We start from the raw sequence: 18,091 nt of genomic DNA, 5'->3' as shown, positions 1-18,091 counted from the left end.
AGTACCTGGCACACAGTAAACACTCCATGCTGGTTATTATTGTTCAGGCTACTTTACAGCTTCCAGGGGGTAATCCCAACCCCTATTCGCTTATCTCCAACTACACAAATATTCACATCATTATAATCCCCATCCTTCATAAATTAACACCAAGAAGATATGCAGGAGCAGAGACATTTGGCAGGGCCAGGAAGGACTGAGTCCTGAAACAAAGCCTTTAGATCAAACTGTCCACCTTGCCCCCCTCAGCCCCCTGAGTCTTCATTCTGCCCTCAATGCCTCATCCACCCTCTTCTCTTTCAGGTCCTGCATCAAGGGCAAGACAGTGGTATTAGGGGTAAGACTAACTGGTTGCAGGCATCATGGTTGGGTGATGTGGTGAAAGAGCATCTGAACTGTAATCAGAAGACCTAGATCCTTATCTTCCTGTCCCCTCTTACTGGCCTCTCTGAGCTTCAGTTTCCTTTTCTGCAGAATAGGGGTAATAATCCTACCCCTCGGGCCTGTCATGAAGATGATATATATGAAAGTATGTTGTAAACTATTAAAAGTGTTATAAACAAGTTAATTATTTTGTGAAAATAATTGAACATGGCATGGCGGTTTTGTCTGGTTAGGGTTATTGCCCTCCTCCATCGCTTGTTCTCTCCATAACCACTTGGAGCTTTGAAGCAGGAGAGGGCTGCGGTGGGGTAGCTGGCTGAGGAGGGTTACATTGCAGGATGTAAGCATGCAAGCTCTTCGGACGTATAGAGTGGGTGCTGAGTACAACTGTGAACTGGAATCCAGCAGGGCCATAAGAGTGACAGACCAAGTGTGTACAGACCCCTGTGAGAGTTTGAGACTGAACACAAACCCGTAGGTTACCAGGAATTTGGGATGACACCTGGGACCTGGCTTGCCACGTTCTCCCTGCACCAACACCCATCTTAATTAGCCACTTCCAACAGGAAGCCCTAGGGTGCTTGTTAAGGTCTCTCCATCCACCTGGCTGTGGAACCATGCAGGGGCTGGCTGGCAGAGCTGACGGGCCAACGCTAGAGGGGGTGGGAGGTGCAGAGGCAGCGCTGTCCCAGGCTGTGGGTTTGAAACTCACCAGTCAGGAAGTGAGGCCGACAGACGGAAGGGCGGGCAGGGGCGGAGAGTCCTGGGGCTCAGCAGAGGGGGCCTTCTGGGGCTTGGGGGCTGCAAGGCCATGGGCTTTGGGGCCAGAGGGTGCTATTAGCCTGGTAAGACAGGTCTGGGCAACATGCATGCCCAGAGGCAGTTGGCTGTAGCTGCAGTGAGAGCAGAAGTCAGACGACACGAGGTGGCCAAGCAGGCTTTTAGCCGCCTCAGGAAGCTGGCAGAGAGGGTGGGCGACCCTGAACTTCGGGACAGCATCCAAGCCTCACTGGACAGTGTACGAGGTAAGAGAAGGGTTAGCTCCCAACTTGGGTGTATCGGGGACCAGCAGGGGTATAGATGGGTTTGCTGGGTCATACATCACTTCCCAATCAGCCACTTCCTAGTCCCCAAGATGGAGCTGGGACTCAGGGGGAAGAATACATTTGGAAAGGATGGAAAAAGACATAGGAGGTGTCATTCTTCCTCTTTCCCCAATTCTCATCCTTCTCCCAGGGGATCAAAATACAGGTCACTGCTGAGGTGACCTTCTTGGCAATGGAGAAGTGGGTGAGCGTGGGGAAGACAGGCCGTGACAGACCCATGGTCGTCTTGGACCCTGCCTGGGGAGTCCTTGACAGGAAGCAGTCTGGGACAGGAGGTTCTGGGACGGGATAATGTGTTCATTCCCAGGACCCACAAAGGATCAGTGACCTCTTGTTCTCCAGCTGTAGAGAAACACACACACAGTGAACTATACCACGTGGAGACTCTCAGGCCCCCAGGCGCACACTAACCCTCACACAGCACGCTCTGCACAGCCGAAGTGCAGAGAAGTCCCCAGGATTCTTCTCGGTCCCCTCTCTTCCCCGTGCTCCTGTTCATGTCTTCCCCCACACACACCTTCCGCTTTACCTCCTCAGTGCCATTAGAGCAAGTGATGACAACACAGGGAGGAAGTGCTGCCATGGCAACACCATCCGCCACATCCTCCTGCCCACCCCTGCCTTCAGTCCTGTGGTGGGGCCCTGGCAGAAACAGCTTCTCTCCCTTCACAAGGCCCCACCGCTAAGGAATTGGTGGAACTGGAGGTCATCTCCGGCCCGCTCTCATCTCATTCACCTCTGAGGTGGCAGGGAGCTAAGAAAGGTGGGCTACTTTGCTCACGAAAGGTGTCTGGGATAAGCACATCCTCCACCATATATCCCGGTCTCTGCCAGCCTCTCCATCCTTAACTGCCTACCTGGGGTGGGGGGAGGTCAAGAGACCATTCTTTCCATCAAGGATACCTCCTGCCAGACCTTCCTGATGGCAGAGGCCACCAGAGCAGAACGTCGGGAAGGAACAGATAGGTTCAGGTTCCTAAGGGGACAGTCTGATTCCCTCCCCACTGCCCTTCTGAGGCTAGTGCCCCTCTCACCTCCTTTGCCAAGAATTACAGCTGACACCTTCCCTGCAGCCTTGGTTGGAAAGGCAGACCTAGGGGGAGTGGCCCCATGGGGCCTCCTCGGGGAGGAACTCCAAGCTCCGCCCCCGTAGGAAGAAAAACTGTGGGTGGGGAGGAAAGAGGTTCTGGCCAGGTAGAGGAGCTCTGCTGGCTCTGGAGAAGAAGGGAACAGACGGGTGGAGGCTGAAACCTCTGAGAAGACTCCACTCTGCATTAGTGATTTGTTCCACTCCTTCCCTAAGAGTCAGGATTCTGTCCCCATTGAACATAAAGGAAAACTGAGGCCACCAAAGGTGGGAAGGAAAATCAAGCCAGAATCAGCAAATCTCCTTCACCCTCTTTCAGAAAAGACAACAGAAGGGTCTGCTGTCCTGGAGATGGAGTCATCCTGGCTCTGCAAGGAAGGGGCGAGGGAGGGAGAAGCTGCGGACCTCGGGAAGGCACAGCGGAGGGATTGGGTACAGGTCTCAGGGAGAATAAAGGGCACTCAGCATCCTGCTACCGCCCCCCCCCGCCCCACCCTCACCCACTACCAGGCCGAGCACGCCGCCGGTTCCTGCCTCCAAGAGCCGCCCACGACAGCACTTATTATAGTCTCGGCTGCGTCAGGAGGGTGGGACGCCAAATTAGGGGAACGCTGAGACTCCCCGAGTCCCGGAGAGGGTCTCCAAGGCTGCGGGCAGGCCTCCCCCAACCCCCCCCCCCCACCCCCCGCCAACCCCCTCTGGGTCTCAGCCTCTGTTCCCCATCGGCCTAACCCTTCCATCCCCGCGAGCTGGAGGACAGTGAGCCTTGAACTCCAGGGTCCCTAGAGGGGGAAGAGGGGCGGATACAGAGCAGAGGTTTTCCATTCTCTCTGTCTCCTCTTTAACCTTCTAAAAGAGCCCCACCCCGAAAACCTCAGGAGACTGAATGGGAACCCAAAAGAGGCCGGATCCCGCTGCCTCAGCTGAGGGGCTCCTTATATTCTGGGGCGCTAAATACCCCACATGTGGGTAACCAGGTGCGAGGGTGGTGCTTCCATTAACGCAAAATCCCCTGGCGGGTCCCCCACCCACCATACACACCGATCCCTCCTCTCTGCTTCTCCCCGCTGTTTCTGAGGCACACTTGGAGCTACGGTTGCTATGGAGACCGGATGCATTTTGGTTGGGGGGGTGTCAATCTGTAGACATATTCCTTCTCCTTCCACCTCGAGCTGGAGCTTTGGACTCACTTTTCGGCCTGGGTTCCTTGAGCCTCCAGATCTCTCCGCACCAGAGGCACCCCCCTCCTTGTACCCTGCTAAGTTCCGCGTTTGTCCGCATCCCCAGGGAACACTTTGCAAGTTCACTTTGGGACAGTTGGGTTCAAGTCGCAGCCCCATCAGTGTATTGCGTGTGGGGGTGGAGGTGGGCGAGGAGGATGGATCATGGGGAAAGGAACGCGTGCAAGTACCTGGGAGAGACAAGGGGTCCTGGCACCGGGATCTCAGGGCTCCCCACTTTCCCAGTTCAACTTCTCCAGAATTGGCAGTGACCCCGAATTTGCTTCCTTTAAGCCGCGGACTGCCCACCTATAGACTTCTTTTTACCCTTGTCCCTAAATGCCACACCCAATAGTCGCGCTCCCTAACTGTGATTTGCTACGGGAGGGGGCTAGATTGGTGGAGTAGGTGAGTCCAAGTTCCAAGAAATCCAGCCCAGGATTTGGGAGGGAAATCCAGTCCTGGATTTTGCGCCGCCTTCGCAGACAGCCTTGCTGGTGAAGAGAAGGTGGGGGGGAGATAGGGTGGGGGGACTGGGGGCCGCCTCCTCCTCAATGTGAGGGGAGCGCCCGGACACAGCGCGCATCCGGACCCAGCCGAGCCCCGGCGAGCCCCCCGGACCCTGCGCCCGGATCTCACGCCCCTCCCTTCCCAGATCCCAGACCCCAGACCCCTGGGTTCCCACCCTCTCTGGCTTCGCTCCTTCCTCCCCCGCCGGCGCCTGTATCTCCATCCCCAGCATCCTCCCCGCGCCCCTGAGAATCCCCCGCACGACCAGCCCCATTAGCTTCCCAGCCTCCTAAAGACCCCCTCTCCTACCCCCGTCCGCGGTCCCTGTCCCTGGAGTCCCTATTCCCCGCCCCTGCCTCCCCCGCACCGGTTCTTCTTCTCCCCAGCCTCTGGTCCCTCTTTTCTGCCCCATTTTCCTCCCTCTCCCCTATTTGCCCCCACTACTGTCCTCCCCGCCCTCCCCTGCCCATCTCAACGCCCCCACCCAGGCCGGGGTGCACGGTCCGGCGCGCCTCCCTGGAGCAGCACCAAGGTCCCGGGGCTCCAGCGGGGTGGGGGCGCAGGGCGGGGAGCATGGGGAGGGGGCGCCCCGTGTGATGGGAGGGGGGCGCAAGCGGCGGCGGCGGAGGCGGCGGCGACAGCGGAGCCGGGCCGGGGGCTCAGCGGGGTCCGGGGGCTGGGGGCAGCGAGCAGGGCGGCCCCATGGCCGGGCCCCCCTGAGGCAGTCCGGGGGAGTCCCCTCCCCTCCCCAGCTCGGGGGTCTCGGGGCCCCATGAGCCGGGGCGCGGGCGCGCTTCAGCGCCGGACAACGACCTACCTCATCTCGCTGACCCTGGTCAAGCTCGAGTCGGTGCCTCCGCCGCCGCCTTCTCCGTCTGCGGCCGCAGCCGGCGCCCCGGGGACCAGAGGTGCCGAGACCGGGGATCCTGGCAGCCCCCGAGGCGCGGAGGAGCCAGGCAAGAAGCGGCACGAGCGTCTCTTCCACCGGCAGGATGCGCTGTGGATCAGCACGAGCAGCGCGGGCGCCGGGGGCGCCGAGCCCCCCGCCCTGGCCCCCGCTCCGGCCAGTCCGGCCCGCCCCGTCTCCCCCGCTCCCGGCCGCCGCCTCTCCCTCTGGGCCGCCCCTCCTGGGCCCCCGCTCTCCGGGGGACTGAGCCCCGACCCCAAACCCGGGGTCGGCCCCCCCTCCTCCCGGCGCCCCCTGCTCAGCAGCCCGAGTTGGGGGGGCCCGGAACCCGAAGGCCGGGCGGGCGGCGGCGTCCCCGGCTCGTCCTCCCCGCACCCTGGCACCGGCAGCCGGAGGCTCAAGGTGGCGCCTCCTCCGCCGGCTCCCAAGCCTTGCAAGACCGTGACCACGAGCGGCGCCAAAGCCGGCGGGGGCAAAGGCGCGGGGAGCCGCCTGTCATGGCCCGAAAGCGAGGGCAAGCCCAGGGTCAAGGGGTCAAAGAGCAGCGCTGGGACTGGAGCTTCTGCCGCCGCCGCCGCCGCCGGAGGAGGAGGAGGAGGAGGAGGAGGAGCGGCAGTCACGACCTCTGGTGGGGTCGGGGCTGGGCCCGGAGCCCGAGGGAAGCTGTCCCCTCGGAAAGGCAAGAGTAAGACCTTGGACAACAGTGACTTGCACCCGGGACCGCCTGCCGGCTCTCCTCCTCCGCTAACCGTCCCAGCAACCCCGGCTCCAGCCGCTGCTGTCACCGCCGCCTCCGCGCAGCCCACTGGGCCTGCACCTCCAATCACTCTGGAGCCTCCAGCTCCGGGGCTGAAACGGGGCCGGGAGGGGGGCCGAGCATCCACTCGAGATCGCAAGATGCTCAAGTTTATCAGCGGCATCTTCACCAAGAGCACAGGGGGGCCTCCTGGCTCCGGGCCCCCTCCCGGACCCCCGGGCCTGTCTTCTGGCAGCGGGTCCAGGGAGCTGCTGGGCGCAGAGCTCCGCGCCTCCCCTAGTGAGTAGGACCAGAGCCTGAGAACAGGGAGGGGCGGGCACCTGGAACAGTCGCCCGACGATGGGTGGGGGAGCGGGCAGCAGGATTGAACTGGGAAAGCTGCTGTCCTGGGTGGACCAATGAACCGGGCTCACTCCTCTGCCATGGACTGGGGCAAAGAATAAGAGGTCCTGAAGGGGGCTGAGTGGCTATGCTGTGCGACATGAGTGATGACTCGATTTCAGAGGGACTCAGAAAGCCTCAGAGCTTTCTGGGAAACTCATGCCCTTGGCCAGAGTGACTGTAGGAAATTGTTCTCAAAGAAGCCCCAGACCCCACTTCCAGCCTCAGCTGGACTCTGGGAGCGTGGAAATAGGGCTTCGCCTTGCCCGGAGGGACAGTGAAAGTGAAGGGGGTGAGGAAGCCTCAGTTTCTCCTGAGCACTGGGGGCAGATGGGTGAGAGTGACCTTGCAGGCAGCTCCTTGCCAGGGATGGGCTGAGCGCAGGCTAGCGGGGCAGCAGGGAGGGACTCTGTTCCTCTCCACGCAGTGAAGGCGGATGGGGCAGTACTGGAGTGCGCGGGGGCTGGAACGTGCTGGATACCTGAATGTGAAGTGAAAGGGGGCGGTAGGAAGCCTCGCTTCCCCCACTGCCTACCCTGGCCCCAGAGCAGCGTTGAAACTCCCGGGGGGCTGACGAGGAGTGATTCAGGGGAGTGGAAGTGCCGCAAAGGCAATTCTTACCCCCCAGACTTGAGAGGGAGTACGGAGAAGGTAGTGGTTTGTTCCGGGGGTGTCTTTGTTTATTTATTCGTTTCTGGAAGAGAGAGGCGAGGGACCCTGGGTTCGGTTCACACTCCCCGGAGGGGAGGCGGGTCTGGGAGCGGGGGCGGCCCCCGGGGTTTGGCTCTGGAGCGGGTGGGAGCAGATGGCTCCGGATCCCGGAGTTCCCGCCGCAGCTGCGGCGCCCCGGGAACGTCCGGCCACTGTCAGGCGCGGGGGCTGGACCGGCGGGCTGGGCGGAAGGAGCATCCGTCTCCCTACCCCACCCCACCCCAGGCCTGTGGCTTCTCTCGGCTAGGGAATGGAGCCCTTCCCCACAGTTCTTTTGGGGGGTGCTTGTGGGCAGGGGATGAGAGAGGGAGGCAGAGGAAAATCCAAGCTCCTTTCCTTGGGCTGTGGGGAAGGGTCAGGGCCACCATGCTGCTGACCTTGAAAAAGGGGAGAGGTATCCCTCACCTCTGATGCTCTCCTGTGAAATGGAGACTGAGGAAGACCCACTCTCTTCTATGTCCCAGCCCCTTCTCTGGAGGTCTGCCCTGGGAATCAGTTGGGTGAATGGGGAGGACACCCTCTTCTATTCTCTTCCAGAGGGAAGAACCTGCCACTGTCAGAGCCCTGGTCCCCAGGTTTGGGGAAGGAACCTACGTTTGGGGATGTGCTTTAAGGGAGATGCCAACTGAAGTATTTTTGTCTTGCTGGCTCTGTTGCTAAGCAACCACTGAGCGGCAGCAACAGCTGTGGGGAGAGGACTAGGATGGGAGGATTGGGGACCACTCTCAAACCTGTGCCTTTGCGCACAGCTCTCCAGCCCAGGGTCCTGGGGCTTAAGAGAAGCTGCAAAAGATGGAGGGGTGGCCCAGGGTTGGGAGTCCTCCCGGGCCTGGAGCGTCCCCTCTTACCATTCCTCTCCTGTTACAGAGGCTGTGATCAATAGCCAGGAATGGACTTTGAGCCGCTCCATTCCTGAACTGCGCCTGGTAGGTAAACCAGTCCCCTTGCCTGTACCAAGGCTGACTTCCCACCCACTGTACTCTCAAGTCTCTCCCCATCCCCTCTTCCTTTCCCTCTCTCTGTGAGAATGGGGAATTGTTTTCCAGTTCTCCTGAGATTCTACCTTCATAGCACTGACCTGGAGCTTGATACGTCCTCACAACTTTTTCTTCTCTAGTCTCCTTCTTCCTGTTTGTCCATAGTCCTCTTCCATGCTTCTGTTCATTATGGCATTTCCTCTTTAGCCCTTCATGTTCTATTGCATAAAAGTGGGTAAAATTCTCCAACTAGTGCCTGGCGCTGTGACATTCCCCCCCACCACCCCCCACACATATCTAGTATGTTTCCTAAACAACTAAAAACAAAGAAAGTTTTGTTTTTCTTTCCCAAAGTTTTTCTTTCCTAGACAAAGAAAAACTGGTACTGAGTTGCTGACATTCTTCAGCTTGTGGTCCACTTTGAGCTTGGGATCATTTCTTACAGACACTTTGAGCTCAGGATCATTTCTTATGGAGGATCACACTCATGGCCTGATCCTCCCAAATGCTCTCTCCTGACCGACCGTCATCCTGGCCCTGTAGGACTGTCACTGAATGATTTAACACTGCTAGTACCTTTGAGTTCTCTGGAGTGTCCAGACCCAAGCATCCTGCCTCCTCTTAACTCTCACAATCTCTGCCTCATAACCTTGTCCTCAGGGTGTGCTGGGTGATGCCAGGAGTGGGAAGTCATCGCTTATCCACCGATTCCTGACCGGTTCATACCAGGTGCTGGAGAAGACAGAGAGTGAGTCTTAGGAGCCATAGTAAGCTAAGGATTGGGGCAGGGATGGAAGCTCAATGACTAGACAATGTGATCAATGACTAGGCAGGTGTGGAGACCAGAGGGAAGGATGAGGCCATGATAGCTAAAGTATAAGGAGCATGGGGAGGTTTGGTGACCTGTGACTTCTGACCTCCCGCTTGAACTCTTCTGGACAGGTGAGCAGCACAAGAAAGAGATGTTGGTGGATGGACAGACTCATCTGGTGTTGATCCGAGAAGAAGCTGGGGCACCTGATGCCAAGGTGAGGGGTGAGGTGATGGGGCGGGCAGGCTGGCTGGGGTCAGCGCTGGCTGAGGGAGAGTGCTCCGGTTTCCCAGGTCTCCCTGGATGACATCCAGAGAAGTGGACTTGTCTGACCCTCCCCTCTCTCCCTCACCCCCCGCAAGTTCTCAGGCTGGGCAGATGCTGTGATCTTGGTCTTCAGCCTGGAGGATGAGAACAGTTTCCAGGCCGTGAGCCGTCTCCACGGGCAGCTGAGCTCCCTCCGGGGGGAGGGACGAGGAGGCCTGGCGCTGGCACTGGTGGGGACACAAGGTAAGGAGGGGCTGGGCAAGCACTGCTTTTAGGGAGTCCCTGAGACGGCCGTTGGGGTATCGCCCAACAAAGGGGAGAGCTTGGTGAGGTGTGGAAATGGCCACTTGGATTCCAGGAACCCTCTGGAAGAAGCCTGGTCTCCAAATAAGGAACTCTTTAAACCAAAAACAAACTTCCCAAGACCTGAGCAGAGAAAGGGGATTCTCTAGGGAGGAAGGGACAGCTATAGTAGCAGTCTCCGTTCCTCTCCCGAGACGTCACCTACCTTGTGTTCTCACACTGCCATTTCCCGATGTCACCACTGTGGGACAGGCAGAAAATCTCAGGTCCTAGTGTGGACAGAAAGCCTTTTCCATCTTCCCCTTGCTACAGCTGGGTCAGGCTGATGCCTTTTAAAGGAATTTATCTAAAGCCAAAGAGAAGACACGAAGGGGATGATGGAGAGACCAGAGGGCAGAAAACCTTTTAGTTCTCCAAGCAGTGGTCAAAGGCTCTCAGACTCTCCAGCAGGGCCGGGGGAAGCTTCTACAGGCCCGCATGGTTTGGGCTGGCAGGCCTTTCCGTCTGGCCTGCTTCCACCTGTCACTTGCCTCCACATTCCTCCTTGCAGAGAGAGCAGTCCACCTGTGACCCGAGGACACGAAACCTTTTCCTAGTTCAAATGCCATGTGTCCTCCCACTCAGTTCAGGGTTCATCCAATTTGGATGGCAGGGCGACTGTCCCTCGTGAGTCTCGGCCATTTCAGACCTTGTCAGGAAGCTCCACTCCCCTCTGGAGTATTCGTTGAAGACACAGATACAGAGCTCACCCTGCCTACTCGTACTGCAGCTGGGCCTGTGAACTGGGCCCAGTACTCAAATATGGCTGATCCACTCCCACTCCCTGGTCACAGGAGGGATGTTCTCTCACACCCTGTCCCTAGTGGGAACAGGGACTGGGACTGGAGCCCAAGGGAAAGGAAAGCAGGAAAGTGAGGAAGGGCCCTCGTGCAGTCCTGCCTCTCCCTGTCCCCTCAGACAGGATCAGTGCGTCCTCTCCTCGGGTCGTGGGCGATGCTCGAGCCAGAGCTCTGTGCGCCGACATGAAGCGCTGCAGCTACTACGAGACTTGTGCCACCTATGGGCTCAACGTGGACCGGGTCTTCCAGGAGGGTGAGTGTGGTGCCCCCTGGCAAATATGTGAAACAGGGAGCTAGAGACCTAGGATATTCGTAGAGGTCGCACAGCCAGGCCTCTCTCTGTGAGTGACAGGAAATCAGCCTGTGTGGGAGGGGGAGGGATCAGGGAGGTCAGAGAAGGTTTGCTTCAGAGCCACGAGGTCTTTCTGGGCAGGAGGAGCTGGCAAGGCTACAGGTGGCACGACGGCCACAGTGACAAGGAAGTTGGGGCCTCCGTTATCTCCTGGGGATTTCTCAAAGCTGGGCACTGAAAGTTGGTCTTGGGTATCTGCCTGGCTCATGCCCCCTTCTGCTCCCCTCGCCTCAGTGGCCCAGAAGGTGGTGACCTTGCGCAAACAGCAACAGCTTCTGGCTGCCTGCAAGTCCCTGCCCAGCTCCCCGAGCCACTCAGCTGCTTCCACTCCCGTAGCTGGGCAGGTGAGTTGGGGTTTCAGGGTGCACAGAGGGGCTGGTAAGAATCAGAAGAGGGGCTGGTGGTCCAAGGACAGGAACAGGGGACCCAAGGAGGTTGGGGGGCAGGGGGCTGTAGATGGAAAAGGCAGTGACACCATTTGTAGAAAGTGCATTGGACTGGAAATCAGCCGGTTTGAAACATCATTTGCAGTGTCCTTGAGCAATTCACCTAAACCTCCTGAGGTTGTCAGGAGAATTGTATGGCATCCTACCTGTGAAGTCAACCTTTGCAAAATCTAAAGCACTATGACAATGCTAGTGAGGGGTTTTATTATTAATGACAATACAAATAAATGGTGATGCGGTCAAGGAACGTCTGGAACTCCTCAGAACTAGCTGTAACTCTAGTTTGGTGGGTTGGGGCATCTTGGCTGTTCTGCTGACTCCTGCATCCACCTCCAGGCTAGTAACGGGGGCCACACCAGCGACTACTCTTCTTCCCTCCCGTCCTCACCCAATGTTGGTCACCGGGAGCTCCGAGCTGAGGCGGCCACAGTGGCTGGATTGAGCACCCCAGGCTCCCTGCACCGGGCAGCCAAGCGCAGGACCAGCCTGTTTGCGGTACTGGACACGCTGACCCCCTCCCCCGTCCCCCTGTCCCCTGTTGCCTGCCTACCTTCCCTGGTCCCTAGACCCCTCTTGTGCCCTTCTTCATCTGTCTTCCCTGTCCTTCATCACTGTATCCCTCTAACCATCCTCTGACTGATGCCAATAACCACTCCAGAATCGTCGGGGCAGTGATTCTGAGAAGCGGAGCTTGGACAGTCGGGGAGAGACAACGGGGAGCGGGCGAGCCATCCCCATCAAACAGGTGGGTGATCCAGGGGCTGGGGGCAGCTGGGGGTAGCTGGTCTTAACTGGCCTTTCTCCCAAATGTCTCCTTCCATACTCCAGAGCTTCCTACTGAAGCGAAGCGGCAACTCCTTGAACAAAGAATGGAAGAAGAAATATGTGACCCTGTCCAGTAATGGCTTCCTACTCTACCACCCCAGCATTAACGTGAGTGACAGAGACTGGCTGGTCACACTGGCCGGCCTTGGATGCCCTTCCAGCTGTATCAGTCCGTGTCTCTGTGAGACACCAACATTGTTTCTGGGAAGCCCCAGTCCTTCCCTCTTAAGTTTAGCAAGCATGTGTTAGGCAGCTCCCATGTGCCCAAGCCCGGGATGGAAAGGTAAATATAGCTCCCCAGGAACTTGCAGGCTAGTGGAAAAGTGTGGAGGAAGGACCTCCACCTGGCCTGCCATTCAGGGAGTGCTTTCTGGAGCAGACAATGTGGGGCCAGGTCTGCCAGGCTCATCCCCTAGAAGCTCCTCCCACCCAGTCAGCTCCCAGAGTCCCCCCACCTGTCCCCCTCTAGCCCATACTATTGGCTCCTTCCCAGCACCACCGAGGACTCCAACCTTCCCTACACCCTCAATCCCTATATGCCTCCAGGATTACATCCACAGTACCCATGGCAAGGAGATGGACTTGCTACGAACAACAGTCAAAGTCCCTGGCAAGCGGCCCCCGCGGGCCATCTCTGCTTTTGGCCCCTCAGCCAGCATCAACGGGCTGGTCAAGGACATGAGCACTGTCCAGATGGGTGAAGGCCCTGGTGAGTGGGGCTCATGACAAAAGGGCAGGAGGGGGACCAGGACTGGGGGTAGAGGAGGGGTAATAGGGAAGTTGGGTCTGGGACAGGACAAGCAGGAAGGGGGGTGATGAAGAGGGACGACATAAGGAATGGGGCCCAGAGACTGAGCGGCTCACTGAGGTTTTATCTTCTTCCCCTTCCGACAGAAGCCACCACTCCCACCCCAAGCCCGAGTCCCAGCCCTAGTTCCCTGCAGCCACCACCAGACCAGACATCCAAGCACCTGCTGAAGCCAGACCGGAATTTGGCCCGAGCCCTCAGCACTGGTCAGTGGGGACCCACCCTCCACCCACTGTGTTCCAGAACCAAATGGGATGCGGGTGGGAAATAAAATTGGCGTGGAAGCTTGGAGGCTGGAATCAATGTATGAGTGGGCACAGTGAGCACCTACGGGGGGGCAGACACCAAGCTCTGTCATACTGTGTTTATCATAATGGTTAAGACAAGTGGGTTCTAGAGCTACACTGCCTGAACTTGAATCCTGGCTTGCCACTTGAGCAAGGTACTTAACCTCTCCATGCTTCAGTCTCTTCAGCTGCAGAGTAGAGATAGTAGTTTCTACCTTACAGGGTTGCTTTGAGGCTTAGACAAACTGAGAGCAGCATTGTCCAGCACGTAGTCAGCCATCAGGGTTTGGAATGTTTGGAAATATATATACATTTTAAAAATAGCAAGTAACGTTGTAACAAGAGATCCTCACAACAACCTTGTGAGGTCAAGATTATTATCCCCATTGTAGGGATGAAGAAACTGAGGCTCAGAAGATTAAGTGACTTGCTCAAGTTCTCAAGGCCAGTAAGTGGCAGAGTCAGGATCTAAGTGCGGGTCTGACTCTAAACCACTCATCTGCCCTCCTCCCCAGGAATGACCAAGGGGGACCTCCCGGAGAGCGACAGCTGAGGAGGGGGACCCTAAAATGCTAAACCTAGTTCAGGGGAGGGGACAGGCTATGGAGAAGTCAGGAAATCTGCAGAGGGGGCAGCTGAGGCAGCTGTGTCCCCCTCCCTCAGACTGTACCCCATCTGGAGACCTGAGCCCCCTGAGTCGGGAACCCCCTCCTTCTCCCATGGTGAAGAAGCAGAGGAGGAAAAAATTGACAACACCATCCAAGACCGAAGGCTCAGCTGGGCAGGCTGAAGGTGAGGCCCCAGTGGGCAGTTCCACTCCCACCCTGGACCCTCACCCCCACTCAGAGCTCTGGCCTAGCTCCTGCAGGAGGAGGGAGAGCGCCTGGCTGAGTCCTGGACTGTCATTACTACTTTGCACATAACCTAGAGAAGAGCAGATGGAGACCCACTCGGCCCCATCCTTCCTCCTGTTCCCCAGCTGATGCCTTTTACCCCAGTGGCCATCAGCCCCCGTTCTCAATGACCCCCATAAGTCTGTAGCTTCCTGTTCCTGCCTTCAACTCCTCTTATCATCCCAGCCCCTGCACCCAGAAGCCCCCATGACCCCCAGTGACTCAGCCCCTGACCTTAGTGCCCCCCATTGACTCCTCAGCTCTTGGACTCTGTGACCACTCAGCCCCTGTTCCCAAGAACTTCCTGTGACTGCCAAGCTTCCCCACAGCCCTTGACCACAGAGACCCCCATTCCTGCCACCAGTGGCCCCTCCAGGCCCCCGAGACTCCTCCTGAACCCCAGGGCCCCCTCCTCCCAGGCCTGTTACCCATCTCCTGACCCTTTCTCCATGTTCACTCCAATCCTGACCATCCCTTCCCCTCCCAGAGACCCGGCTCCTCACTGGTCATGACAACCTGTCCCCACCGCCCCTGCTCTCTGCCGGGTGTTCAGACCCAGGTTCCGGATCTACCTACTCTCATGGCTCTTGGCTTCCGCTCTACTCTGCTCCGGGGCCACTGACTTTAGTTCTGCTTTCTCTCCCCATCTGTCTGTCCTGCTTTGTCTCTGGCATTCTCTGTCACTATCTCTCTGCATCTCTCCATCTGCCTCTCTTTTTCTCCTCCTTTCTTGGTCTCTTTCTCTGTTCTGCTTTCCATTCTATCTCTATCTCCTTTGCTTCGGGAAACCAGCCAAGCGCAAAATGTGGAAACTAAAATCCTTTGGTAGTTTAAGAAATATTTATAAAGCAGGTAACAAGCGGGGAGCCGGGAGGGGCGCTCAGCTGGGGTGCAGAAGGGTGGGGGTGCCCCTGCCTTCCCCTGCATGTGCTCGGGCTTCCTGCTCTCCCCTACCCTCTGCTTCCCCAACCCCTCTGCCCCACTCCCAGGGGCTCGCGATGGACATCAGGGAGGAAGGGTTTGGGGAAGGTGGCCCCTGTTTGAACTCTGTCCCTCATGACCCCATCCCATCCCATCCCCCACCCAGAGGAAAACTTCGAGTTCCTGATCGTGTCCAGCACGGGTCAGACGTGGCACTTTGAGGCAGCCAGCTTTGAGGAGCGAGACGCCTGGGTCCAGGCCATCGAGAGTCAGATCCTGGCCAGTCTGCAATGCTGTGAAAGCAGCAAGGTCAAGGTAATGGATCAGAGAGTTGTGGGGAGAGCAGAAATGGATGTTCGAGGGGTCTGGAGAAGCGCTCCCAGGGAGAGCCAATGCTAACCCCAACCCTTTTTGCAGCTACGCACAGACAGCCAAAGCGAAGCCGTGGCCATCCAGGCGATCCGGAATGCCAAGGGGAACTCTATCTGCGTGGACTGCGGGGCCCCCAGTGAGCGCAAGGGGGCAGTGGAGGGGCCTGGGAGGGAGCGTGGTTCGCTAGAGTTGGCGAATGCTGGGGTACTGCTCGGTCAGGAGCCGACCTCTGCACTCCGTCCCCAGACCCCACGTGGGCCAGCTTGAACCTAGGCGCACTCATCTGCATCGAGTGTTCTGGCATTCACCGGAACCTGGGCACACACCTGTCCCGCGTTCGCTCGCTGGACTTGGACGACTGGCCGCGGGAGCTGACCCTGGTGCTGACGGCCATTGGCAACGACATGGCCAACCGCGTGTGGGAGAGCGACACGCGGGGCCGCGCCAAACCCACGCGGGACTCCTCGCGGTACGTGTAGGGAAGAGGGGGGACTTAGGGTGTGCAGCTCTCGAGGGGTCCCCTGGGTAGGGGGCAAAGGTCTTGGGTGGGGGTTCCCTGGAGCCCTTCCCGTTGATCCGTGGTCTTGCAGGGAGGAGCGTGAGTCCTGGATCCGCGCCAAGTACGAGCAGCTGCTGTTCCTGGCGCCTCTGGGCGCTCCCGAGGAGCCGCTGGGCCGCCAGCTGTGGGCCGCGGTGCAGGCCCAGGATGTGTCTGCCGTTCTCCTGCTTCTGGCCCATGCGCAGCACGGGCCTCTTGACGCCAGCGTGGAGGACCCGCAGCTTCGCTCCCCGCTCCACCTGGCGGCCGAGCTCGCCCACGTTGTCATCACGCAACTGCTGTTGTGGGTACGTGAGTGGGGATGGTAAAGGCGTCTTGGAGGGCTCTGTCTCGGAACTGGCCAGGCGCGGGGGAGCCTGACATCCCCAAAGGGCCCCTGGCGGTGGGCCTGGACATCCGGGGGCCGGCCGGCACCGGGGCGCGCGGTAACGCGGCGTTTCCACCCTCCAGTACGGCGCCGACGTGTCCGCCCGCGACGCGCAGGGACGCACCGCGCTCTTCTACGCCCGCCAGGCTGGAAGCCAGCTGTGCGCCGACATCCTCCTCCAGCACGGCTGCCCGGGTGAGGGCGGCAGCACGGCCACGACCCCCAGCGCGGCCACCACCCCCAGCATCACCGCCACGCCCAGCCCCCGCCGCCGGAGCAGCGCCGCCAGCGTGGGCCGCGCCGACGCCCCCGTCGCGCTGGTATAGTTGCCCAGCGGGAGAGACACCCCCACTCCCATACGGGCCGGGCACGGCACACCGGGTGGACCGCTGGACAGATGCACCCACTCACCTCTCCATCTGCACCCCGCCCCACGGGAGCACTTCGTCCCCCCACGAGGGCACAGCCCCCACGCCTCCCGGAAGACACAAACTCACCTCCCTCTCCCCAACGAGGCATGGAGACCCCAGCTCAACACGCCCCCTCTCCACTGTTTCCACACTCGGATTGCTCTGGGTCTACCCGCTAACGGGACGCCCCGCGGCGGCACCTGCTCCTGGGCGCTTGGATGTGCCCGCTCGCGCCCCCTAGGGGCGGGGGAAAGACCCAGTCCTGCCTGTGCTTGACAATCCCACGGCCAGAGCACATACCCAGGCTGGCTCCTGGGGCGACGCCACGCCAGAGGGAGGGGTTAATACGTGGGAGGGCTAGCCCTGTGACTTGGGGCCAATACGGGGGACCCCACCCCTTCCAAGCTAATCTCACTGCCCAGTGAAGCGGGAAGGGCAGCGAGGGGCAGGACCCCTGCTGCCCAAGGGGGTAAGGGGTTCCCCAACCCTTTCCGTGAAAGGGACCATGAGGAGTGGAAATCAGGACGTCCCCCCACACCCACCCATGGATGGAAGCTAAAGGGCCGGGGGAGCCAAGAACCTGGGTCCCTCCTCACTACTATCTTGGGAGGGAGAAGGGATGGAACAGGAGCGGGCTAAGGGGACTGGGGAGGGGCCTTGTAATTTATTGCTTTGTTCCCCACCAAGGGGACAGGGGCGGGCAGGGCTTGGGGAGGGCGTTTCAGGGGAAGGGAAGCCAAGGGTGGGCGGAGGGTGGGGTGGGGTGGGGGTGCTCTCGGGTTGTGAGTGTCTGTGACCGTGACTGCGTACCTGTGACTGTGCAGCGCCCATGGTGATCTGGGGTAGGGGCACCCCTACAACGGGACCCCTCCTCACTATTCTTCCTGTCCAGCCCCTCCCTCCCCCTGGAGCAGCTCCAGCGCCATCCCTCAACCCCACCATCCCTCCCAGCCAGGGCTAAGAGGACGTGAGGTGGCTGGGAGGGTTTCCAGGCCCCCTGCTCCATCCCCGGAAGGGGGGGGGGGTGGACTTACCTGGCCCAGCCCTGCTCCCCTCAATCAATCCAGCCCTTGGGCCATCAGTGTCAGTGGTTTCCGGTCTTTTTTTTTTTTTTTTTTTTTCCAGCTAAAATATTTTGCAAAGGACCAGGTAATTGGGGAGGGGAGAGGGGCGGAGGCAGGGGAGAATGCCCCCCTCTTCTCCTCCGAGGCAGGTCATGTGAATCTTCAGCAGCAATTAAAGAGGAAGTGATTTTGTCTAGGGGGTGAGCTGCTGGTCTGTTCTTCAAGAGGCGGGTCAGGGAAAGGCCTTGGTCAGGGTGGGGAACTGGAGGTGGGAGAGGGCCAGAAGGGGTTCCTCCTGCTGGTGGGGCTGGTGGCAGGGCGGTGTCCAAGGGCATGGAGGTGGTAGGTCAGGTACTCCATGCTGTGCAACAGTTCCGGGTTCATGCAGTGGAAGGAGACAGGCAGGTGTCAGAGCAACAATGGGGACCCAGGGAGCAGAGGTCACTGACTCCCATGATGCCTCCTGTTCTGGGAAGGAGTTGGGGTATGGAGCTTAGAGGAGAGGACAGGGGAGAGGGCCACTTGCA

At 59.2% G+C, this 18,091-nt stretch overlaps 1 protein-coding gene across 4 annotated transcripts; it reads left to right on the top strand.

Annotated features, from left to right (window-relative positions):
- Positions 1-1,090: 1,090 nt before the first annotated feature.
- Positions 1,091-17,760, top strand: AGAP2 (ArfGAP with GTPase domain, ankyrin repeat and PH domain 2). 4 transcript variants are annotated; one of them, XM_070621906.1, is made up of 19 exons: positions 1,095-1,409; positions 7,931-7,989; positions 8,701-8,788; positions 8,983-9,068; positions 9,214-9,361; positions 10,379-10,513; positions 10,847-10,956; positions 11,395-11,553; positions 11,717-11,803; positions 11,887-11,991; positions 12,430-12,592; positions 12,778-12,897; positions 13,642-13,770; positions 14,664-14,723; positions 14,959-15,107; positions 15,210-15,300; positions 15,411-15,633; positions 15,755-16,010; positions 16,174-17,760. In XM_070621906.1, exons 1-19 carry the CDS (start codon positions 1,250-1,252, stop codon positions 16,414-16,416), a joined length of 2,571 nt encoding a protein of 856 aa, XP_070478007.1. In that variant the 5' UTR covers positions 1,095-1,249; the 3' UTR covers positions 16,417-17,760. The 4 variants fall into 4 exon arrangements, with proteins under 4 accessions (XP_008522497.2, XP_070478007.1, XP_070478005.1 ...); XM_070621904.1 differs by lacking the exon at positions 1,095-1,409 and adding an exon at positions 4,949-6,250; XM_008524275.2 differs by lacking the exon at positions 14,664-14,723 and having other exon boundaries at positions 1,091-1,409.
- The last annotated feature ends 331 nt before the right edge of the window (positions 17,761-18,091 follow it).

Source organism: Equus przewalskii, chromosome 5, assembly GCF_037783145.1.
Source record: "Equus przewalskii isolate Varuska chromosome 5, EquPr2, whole genome shotgun sequence".
Classification (NCBI taxonomy): Eukaryota; Metazoa; Chordata; class Mammalia; order Perissodactyla; family Equidae; genus Equus; species Equus przewalskii.
The sequence above is the reverse complement of the archived record's forward strand: the minus strand, read 5'-3'. Positions and strand labels throughout refer to the sequence as shown.